Source organism: Oncorhynchus kisutch, unplaced genomic scaffold (assembly GCF_002021735.2).
Source record: "Oncorhynchus kisutch isolate 150728-3 unplaced genomic scaffold, Okis_V2 Okis03b-Okis08b_hom, whole genome shotgun sequence".
In the NCBI taxonomy this organism is placed as follows: Eukaryota; Metazoa; Chordata; class Actinopteri; order Salmoniformes; family Salmonidae; genus Oncorhynchus; species Oncorhynchus kisutch.
This window is the reverse complement of record NW_022261980.1, coordinates 6,701,050-6,710,763: the sequence shown is the minus strand read 5'-3', so window position 1 is coordinate 6,710,763 and position 9,714 is coordinate 6,701,050. Positions and strand designations below refer to the sequence as shown.

The 9,714-nt window shown below is 39.9% G+C and overlaps 1 protein-coding gene across 2 annotated transcripts in view; it reads right to left on the bottom strand.

The window, feature by feature from the left end:
• Positions 1 to 2,741: 2,741 nt before the first annotated feature.
• LOC109876451 (uncharacterized) overlaps positions 2,742 to 9,714 on the bottom strand; it is a 53,662-nt gene continuing 46,689 nt past the window's right edge. For both annotated transcript variants that reach the window (XM_031812707.1, XM_031812705.1), the window contains exons 18-25: positions 8,935 to 9,059; positions 8,408 to 8,505; positions 8,099 to 8,235; positions 7,431 to 7,555; positions 6,721 to 6,866; positions 6,452 to 6,554; positions 3,642 to 3,784; positions 2,742 to 3,031 (exon numbers count right to left, since the gene is read on the bottom strand). In XM_031812707.1, the coding sequence (XP_031668567.1) occupies positions 2,917 to 3,031; positions 3,642 to 3,784; positions 6,452 to 6,554; positions 6,721 to 6,866; positions 7,431 to 7,555; positions 8,099 to 8,235; positions 8,408 to 8,505; positions 8,935 to 9,059 (992 nt within the window). In that variant the 3' untranslated portion in view covers positions 2,742 to 2,916. The remainder of the gene's footprint in view (positions 3,032 to 3,641; positions 3,785 to 6,451; positions 6,555 to 6,720; positions 6,867 to 7,430; positions 7,556 to 8,098; positions 8,236 to 8,407; positions 8,506 to 8,934; positions 9,060 to 9,714) is intronic.

Below are 9,714 nucleotides of genomic sequence, written 5' to 3'. Positions count from 1 at the left end.
TGACCTCCAGGCATTGACCTGAAAATAACCTGACTACGTCAGACTCATTCTGAACAAGTTGTAATCTGCCAGGATACTTGGTTTCCTTCCCTTGACATGTGCGCTTGCGTAAACATAAACGCACATGAACAACGGAACATCCAATTAGGATTTATGCTAGGATCACTTAAGGGTCCGAGCAAAATATCAGCCTTAGTAAAGTGGAACATTTATTTTGAGGCCTTTAACTCTATCTACAGCTACATCACTCACCAGTTTCCTATGGACTTCAGAAGGCCATAGGTCATCCCTGTAGACTGCCCAAAACTAGTGCCTTACAGCTGTAGACTTATCATATAGTTATCAACTTAGGATAGTACCCTAAGCAACATCCCACAAATTAGGAAAGCCCTAGATATGACATTAGACAATGCCATGATAGGGTCATTTTGCCAGGACCATGGACGTATATAGAATACAGTCCAGTTAGATGATTAAGGGGGCATAACTATATTTTGTTTTGTTTATGCTTTCATTCATTTTGTTTCATTTTCTTCAGCACATAGAAAGTGATAGAGCCATAAACAACTTCCCCATATAACCACCAGTTAGTGCCACAACGCTTCTCATTTGGGAGGAAATGTAATGATATATTTCATGAGTGTGTGCATTGTTAACATCTGCATAAGTTACTGCCCAGATCTTCCAGTCTGGACGACCAGACGACGGGTCCGGAACGACGATCCCAATCCGGACATCCACTGCCCAGCCATGGAGCGGACTTCTTCCTTTGCAGATACCCTACCCGGGTCGACCACCAGATGGGGACCACAACCCACTGTCATTTTTATGTTGGTTTGCAACATGCAGGTTAATCGCAAGATTGAACCCAACATGGGGGGACTGTCATGACATTGGACTGGGGGTTAGGTTTATGACAGTCATAAATACCTCTTCCCCCCTTTTTCCTCTCTCTACCCTGCTGAGGTTACATTTGCAAAACCACCTGGTTAACATAGAGATTCGGGGAACATCAGAAGGTGGGGGGAAATGAACTATATTCTGGTAATGCGACCAATTGAACATATGCGGTGGTATTTAATGAATATGATGTCAGTTCGGTTGTCATCGGAGACCTTCTCATTAATGATAAGATGACATAAAATCTACAGTGGAAAGTCTACACATCAGAGTTATCGGATTCACATGGAATTGTTTTTCAATTTAAATGTTTGAATATGAAATTATTCGTGATGGGATGAAATGTGATTTTAGCTTCTAAAAGGTGAGATTTGGGTTTTCATAAGACAGGGCTCTGCTCAATCAGTGGCCCGCCCCTGTGAAGGGACATGGGCTATAAAACTTTTCAAACACGCCCTCCTCTCCCTTCCTATATAAGCCCTTAACGACAATATAACCCCTGCTGTTCCGATGATGTGAGGATGACGGTCCTATGTCAGAATGGTTCAGATAATAACTACAGAATGAAGCCAACATCAGCGTGAGCTTTGGTTGTGAATGGTATGAACTTCGAACTCTTATTCACTACAGAAGTGATACCTCCTAGCCATTGAGTTAGCAACAGCAGATGCAAACGAGGGTTAGGAAGGAACAGACAGAGTATCCCGTCTATCACCCAACGACGTTAGTACAACGTATCCAATTGACAACCAGAGACATTCTTCAAAGGACTCGGTTGAGCAACACGGCCTTCCATCTACCACCAACCTAGCGAAGCGCAGCTCAGAGTAAATATTTATTGCATTTTCCTTTTCCAAATGGGCGGTAATTTAGAATGCATAAGATACTGTATTTACGATAGCACAGCTTCTTTCCTTTGTTCCTCAGTCTTTGCGCTCTTTCACTCAAACCCAGACCCTTTTCTTTTGTGTAACAAGCTGTCATATCTGTTCCGCCCGCTAGGGGCGTTTTCCTTTATGATGTAATTTGTAATCAAGTTATGATTTAATTATGTGTATGTGTAATTCTGTGTGATTAGTTAGGTATTTAGTAAATAAATGATTAAACCCAATTTTGTATTGCTGATTCAAATGGTTAGCCAGGGTTCGTGCAGATAACCAAGAATTTACAACTTTCAGATGAGACTGAATTAAGAGGACGATTAATATTGACTGCTATTGATGTAAAATATTACTAGGTCTTTAAGAGTTTATTCACTCTATAAATATTATTTCGTGGTGCCCGACTCTCTAGTTAATTACATTTACATGATTAGCTCAATCAAGTGATATTAATTACGGATAAATTATTTTATAGAATAGCATGTCATATCACTTAATCCGGCATAGACAAAGACACGACAATTACTATACAAAACCCATTTTAACATAGACAATTACTATACAAAACCCATTTTAACATGCAGAAATTCAAAAATTTTTTGACAAGAGTTTAATAGGAATTGGCCATGGATATGAATATTAATTAGCTACACATGAAATGTGCTACAATTAAGCAATAATGCACGAGGAGGTGTGGTATATGGCCAATATACCACGGCTAAGGGCTGTTTTTAAGCATGACGCAACGCGGAGTGGCTGGATTACAGCCCTTAGCCGTGGTATATTGGCCATATACCACAAACCCCTGAGGTACCTTATTGTTATTATAAACTGGTTACCAACGTAATTAGAGCAGTAAAAATAAATGTTTTGTCATACACGTGGTATACGGTCTGATATACCACAGCTGTAAGCCAAGCAGCATTCAAGGCCCGATCCACCCAGTTTATAATCAAGTACAAACCCTAAGAAAATGAAGACCTATTCCCTCTAGAAAGTACAAATATCAGTTACATACAATTGTTAGCATACTTCAATGTTTGTTCCAACATCATCATCATGTTTCACCAAAAGGTGTAGGCTACAAGGCAGGAATGCTACATTTTGGCTATCACATTGTGTTTTAAACATCTGTCTACTGAATTTGCTGTTTGCGATAGTCCCTCGCCATTTTTCTCATGTCTTGGTATGGCTTGAGGTCAGTTAATGTCAGTAACTTGTTTGTCTTGGGATCAGTTCCAAGCCATGTCCTGTAAATGTTGGGAAGACAGTAAACCATTCTCAAAAAATAGTGGTCAAATAATTCATTTAATTCGTTAAGTAATTTAAAATGTTTACAGTAGGCGAAGACTTTCCAGTTTGAAGAATTGTCAATCAGTTAAATGTCTAAGCCTATCGCAATAAGACACAAAAACTACTGACACCGAACTGATATAGTTGCTAGCAATGTGTTATTTCAGTTCTGCATGCAAGGGATGAGAAAAAATGTATTTGATAAATAAACTAACAGTCATTTGCTAATATTTGAGCCCACAATTAATACAAATCAAATGTTATTGGTCACATACACGTGTTTAGCAGATGTTATTGCAGGTGTAGCGAAATGCTTGTGCTTCTAGCTCCGACAGTGCAGTAATATCTAACAGTTTCACAACATATACTCAAATACACATAAATCTAAGTAAGGAAAGAATTAAGAATTACACGAATGTGGCTTGTGTTTAAACAAACTCAGAAGCTTCCGATGAAAAACCACACATAGCGACATCAGCTTAATATTTTTGGATTTCTTTATAAAAGCAACACGTTAATTATGAATCATAAATAACGACATATCAATATGAATAATAACCAGCTTACCTCTTCAGATGTTTCTCAATGGCCTTTCGCTCGTACACTGTTCCCTCCTGGTTCTTCACTGGGTCAACAAACATCTTGTTGGTTAGTGGACAAATCAAGTGTGAGGGTATGAACTTCTCAGGCAACTCTTCACCCAACAATTCCTGTAAATTTAAAAGGGAAAGATCATCACACCCTGAACAAACTGTTACATTAAAGGGTTGCTGTTAAATAAATGTATCTGAGAAACTGCTAATGTAGACCAGGTATTCCCAAACTGGGGTCCGCGTACAAATGCCGTCTGGGGTACGCCAAATAAAAATGTGATTCACGTTTAAAATAAAATAAAAAATAAAAGGATTCTTCACATTTTCAAACAGTACATTACTATTTTCCAACGGGACTATACATTTGGGTGAGAAAATATCCTCGTTTCACTGCCCAAAAATACAATTGAACCATCTAGTGTTCAGCAAAATAACAACACAATGTCAAATACAGGTAGCCTAGTCAAATAACTAACATCCAATCACATTAACCGTTATCCAATCACATTAACCGTTTTCCAATCACATTAACCGTTATCCAATCACATTAACCGTTTTCCAATCACATTAACCGTTTTCCAATCACATTAACCGTTATCCAATCACATTAACCGTTTTCCAATCACGTTAACCGTTATCCAATCACATTAACCATTTTCCAATCACATTAACCGTTATCCAATCACATTAACCGTTATCCAATCACATTAACCGTTATCCAATCACATTAACCGTTTTCCAATCACATTAACCGTTATCCAATCACATTAACCGTTACTCTCTCGCGGGAAACCTTCACTCTTGTGGAGACATTTAGAAACAAAACATGACAATTTGAAAAATAAGCCATGGGTGTTTTTGAGCGAGAATAAAGACGACTTTCGAGTAGTAATACATGTATAAAAGTAACAGATAATAAGGGGCTAGAAGCATCTTATATGGTGAGCTACCGAGTGGCTAGGACAGGCAAGCCCCATACTATTGTGTAGGACTTAATTCTTCCTGCTGCTGTGGATATGACTGGGACAATGCTGGGGGAAAAGGTCCAAAAAACTATACAGACAATGCCTTCATCAAACAACACTGTTTCACGACGCATCAGTGATATGGCAGGAGTTGTGTGATGACCTTCTCCCATTCCTCCTCTGGATCATCCAGATGGTCATTGGCAAACTTCAGGCGGGCCTGGACATGCGCTGGCTTGAGCAGGGGGACCTTGCGTGCGCTGCAGGATTTTAATCCATGACGGCGTAGTGTGTTACTAATGGTTTTCTTTGAGACTGTGGTCCCAGCTCTCTTCAGGTCATTGACCAGGTCCTGCCGTGTAGTTCTGGGCTGATCCCTCACCTTCCTCATGATCATTGATGCCCCACGAGGTGAGATCTTGCATGGAGCCCCAGACCGAGGGTGATTGACCGTCATCTTGAACTTCTTCCATTTTCTAATAATTGCGCCAACAGTTGTTGCCTTCTCACCAGGTGCAGTTAATACTTCTTAAAGAAAAACGAACAGGTCTGTGAGAGCCGGAATTCTTACTGGTTGGTAGGTGATCAAGTACTTATGTCATGCAAAAAAATTGAAATAATTTACATAAAAATCATACAATGTGATTACCTGGATTTTGTTTTAGATTCCGTCTCTCACAGTTGAAGTGTACCTATGATAAAATTACAGACCTCTACATGCTTTGTAAGTAGGAAAACCTGCAAAATCGGCAGTGTATCAAATACTTGTTCTCCCCACTGTAGGTGCATCCTTTTAAGCACACCTTTCTCATTAACCTGTGGTGAGTTATTCACCATTATTGATGAACAAATAAGGTTTTAAATATAAGACAGCTAAATAAAGAGCAAAATTATTGATTATTATTATAATATTATTATTTGTGCCCTGGCCCTATAAGAGCTCTTTGTCACTTCCCACGAGCCGGGTTGTGACAAAAACTCACACTCATTCTTATGTTTAATAAAGGTCGTATAGTGTGTGTGTTGTATAGATCGTATAGTGTGTGTGTTGTATAGATCGTATAGTGTGTGTGTTGTATAGATCATATAGTGTGTGTGTTGTATAGATCGTATAGTGTGTGTGTTGTATAGATCGTATAGTGTGTGTGTCGTATAGATCGTATAGTGTGTGTGTTGTATAGATCGTATAGTGTGTGTGTCGTATAGATCGTATAGTGTGTGTGTCGTATAGATCGTATAGTGTGTGTGTGTGTTGTATAAATCGTATAGTGTGTGTGTCGTATAGATCGTATAGTGTGTGTGTTGTATAGATCGTATAGTGTGTGTGTTGTATAGATCGTATAGTGTGTGTGTTGTATAAATCGTATAGTGTGTGTGTTGTATAGATCGTATAGTGTGTGTGTCGTATAGATCGTATAGTGTGTGTGTCGTATAAATCTTATAGTGTGTGTGTCGTATAGATCGTATAGTGTGTGTGTCGTATAGATCGTATAGTGTGTGTGTCGTATAGATCGTATAGTGTGTGTGTCGTATAGATCGTATAGTGTGTGTGTGTGGCAGGCTTACACAATGATGGCAAAAAACCAAATTTGAGAGTGCGCTGACCCTGGTGCTAGCTGGAGGTATGTAGCTGGAGGTTGAATGTTTGAAGGGGTACGGGACTATAACAAGTTTGGGAGCCACTGACGTAGACTGTGACATGTCAGTTTTACATGGAAATGTCTGAGAAGTGAATCCACCTCTTTTTACACACAAACGCCCCCAATAAAAGATGTAGGAGAGCTTGCAAAAATTAACATAATTAGATAAGTGCATTCACCTTCTCCATGTCATCCAATGATTGGCCTGCAACTTCCTCTGTGTTCTTCTTGGCCTCTTCTTCATACTTGTTTCTGCTGGTCAGGTATTCCTCTGCCAAAATACTTTTACAAGACATTTTTATTCAGATAAAATGTAGGTATATGAATTCAATATACTACATACTAATAAATATAATGCACTATTTCCTACTTTTCCTTTTTAATTTTAGAATCAGAGTTAACACCACTCATTGTATACAGTGTGGTCATCAAATAACGAGAAACCAACCTGTCCAGTGGATCTTGGGGTTCAGGAACGATGAGCAGTCCATATACAGCATCCAAGATGTCTCTCATGGTTATGTGAGCGTTGTAGCTGCGGTCAAATATGTTGTGGCAGATACGACCCACACTGTTTATGTTGCAGTGGTACACCTTCGTCCACATTAAGGATTTTTCATGGCCTCCCGAGTGAGCAGTGGTCTAAGGCAATGCATCGCAGTGCTAGAGGAGTCACTACAGACCCGGGTTCAATCCCGGGCTGTATCACAACCGGCCGTGATCGGGAATCCCATAGGGTGGCGCACAATTGGCGCAGCGTCGCCTGGGTTAAGGGAGGGTTTGGCCTGGGGGGGCTGTACTTGGCTCATCGCGCTCTAGCGACTCCTTGTGGCGGGCCTGGTGCCTGCAGGCTGACCTCGGTAGTCAGTTGAAGTGTTTTCTCCGACACATTGGTGCGGCGGGCTTCCGGGTTAAGCAGGCGGGTGTTAATAAGCGCGGTTAGGCGGGTAATGTTTCAGAGGACGCATGACTTGACCTTTGCCACCCGACCCCTTTGGAGAGTTACCAGCGATGAGACAAAAAAAAAATGGGTAAAAAATAAAACGATTTTTCATGACGGAAAAAAGCATCAATCAACTGGATAGAATTTGAAAATGTATGACTTAGGCAATACGAATAAATACACTGTCTTCATGTATTCATTGTGTAGAAGGATACAGGTGTGACAAAGCGCACAAGTGGAGGTTTGACGGGGTAGTCAGCTCCAAACTGACAGTACAGCTCAAAGACTCCATCCTCATAAGGTGTATCAGGAGGGCCTTGCATGAGAATCTTCCAAAACGCTGAATAGGTATGGAATCACAGGGGTTAAATGTTTTTGACAATATTGTGCAAAATGAGTCAAACAATAACCAACTGGTCATGTGGATGGGAAGTTGATTTGAACACTTTACAGTCAAACAAACCAATAACTTGAGGCTGTTACGGTCATGGTCCATGTAGACTATATTTAAGCAGTAAGGCTCGAGGGGGTGTGGTATATGGCCAATATACCACGGCTAAGGGCTGTTCTTATTCACGACGCAATGCAGAGTCCCTGGATACAGCCCTTAGCCGTGGTATATTGGCCATATGCCACAAACCCTCGAGGTGCCTTATCGCTATTATAAACTGGTTACCAATGTAATTAGAGCAGTAAAAATAAATGTTTTATCATACCCGTGGTATACGGTCTGATATACCACGGCTGTCATCCAATCAGCAATCAGGGCTTGAACCACCCAAGTATTAACAATGCTATTATAAAGCATTATGAAAAGTATATTTATACTAAGTGTTACCAGATCAATAACACTTAACACAATACCCTAATAATGTTTACTTACTAAAGTCTGACTCTGAAGGCAGAACAGTGCAGAATGGGTGTGGGTCACAGTGCAGGCTCTTCAGCTCTTCCAGAAGGCGTTTGTCCTTCTCCAAAAAGCGTCCGCTCTTGGATTCCTGGATCTTCTTTTTTAATGCACTATTTTGTGACATATTCATTTTTGTTAGAGTAATACAGTAGTTTACCTCAATCTCAACATTAAATAAATGCTTCTTGAGCATAATAGTGGTTTACTAGAAAAGTAATTAGTAGTGGAAGTAAATGACTCTGTCATTCCAGAATGACATGCTGATAATGGAACTGCTCGTACTTCTCTGTCCCAGTCACTTTATCGTTTAGTCCACTTGGCAGAGCAACCTCTGGCTTCTCGTCATAACCCCGGTTGGCGAAGAGAGCAACTAGAATGTTCTGTAGAGGCAAATGAGCATTGTTCAGTACAATTCGTTTTAAGATCAATGTTATTAACTTACACTTTATTTGATTTGATTTAAATATGTATTTGTCACATGCAACTTGACAGTGAAATGTTTGTTTACGAGCCCTTCCCAACGATGAAAAGTTGTAAAAAATCATACAAATAGTAACACAAGAGGAATAAAATACACAAGAATGGAACTATATACAGGAAGTACCAGATCAATGTACATGTACATGGCATGAGGTATTTTAGGTAGTTGTGTACATAAAGGCAGGGTAAAGTGACTAGGCATCAGGATAGATAATAATAAGAGTAAAATAAAGTAAAGAGTAAAATAAAGAACAAGAATCATATTATTTTATATAGAATATATGGAAACACTTGTCCTATTTGAATAGTTTTTGTTTAATAGATCGTACCTCGCTCCTAATGTAGGATGGGTCCAGTTTCTTCTTCAGCTTCCTCATCTCCAAAGACAGAACAGTTTCCATTTCAAAAAGCTTCAGACCAGCTTTACTCGTCTCTGGTTTGAAACAACACCCTCCTAAAAGACATGGATGGATTGAAACAACACCCTCCTAAAAGACATGGATGGTTTGAAACAACACCCTCCTAAAAGACATGGATGGTTTGAAACAACACCCTCCTAAAAGACATGGATGGTTTGAAACATCACCCTCCTAAAAGACATGGATGGTTTGAAACATCACCCTCCTAAAAGACATGGATGGTTTGAAACAACACCCTCCTAAAAGACATGGATGGTTTGAAACAACACCCTCCTATAAGAAGACATGGATGGTTTGAAACAACACCCTCCTAAAAGACATGGATGGTTTGAAACATCACCCTCCTACAAGCCATGGATGGTTTGAAACAACACCCTCCTATAAGACATGGATTGTTTGAAACATCCTATAAGAAGACATGGATGGTTTGAAACAACACCCTCCTATAAGAAGACATGGATGGTTTGAAACAACACCCTCCTAAAAGCCATGGATGGTTTGAAACAACACCCTCCTACAAGCCATGGATGGTTTGAAACAACACCCTCCTAAAAGACATGGATGGTTTGAAACAACACCCTCCTAAAAGACATGGATGGTTTGAAACAACACCCTCCTATAAGAAGACATGGACGGTTTGAAACAACACCCTCCCATAAGACATGGATGGTTTGAAACAACACCCTCCCA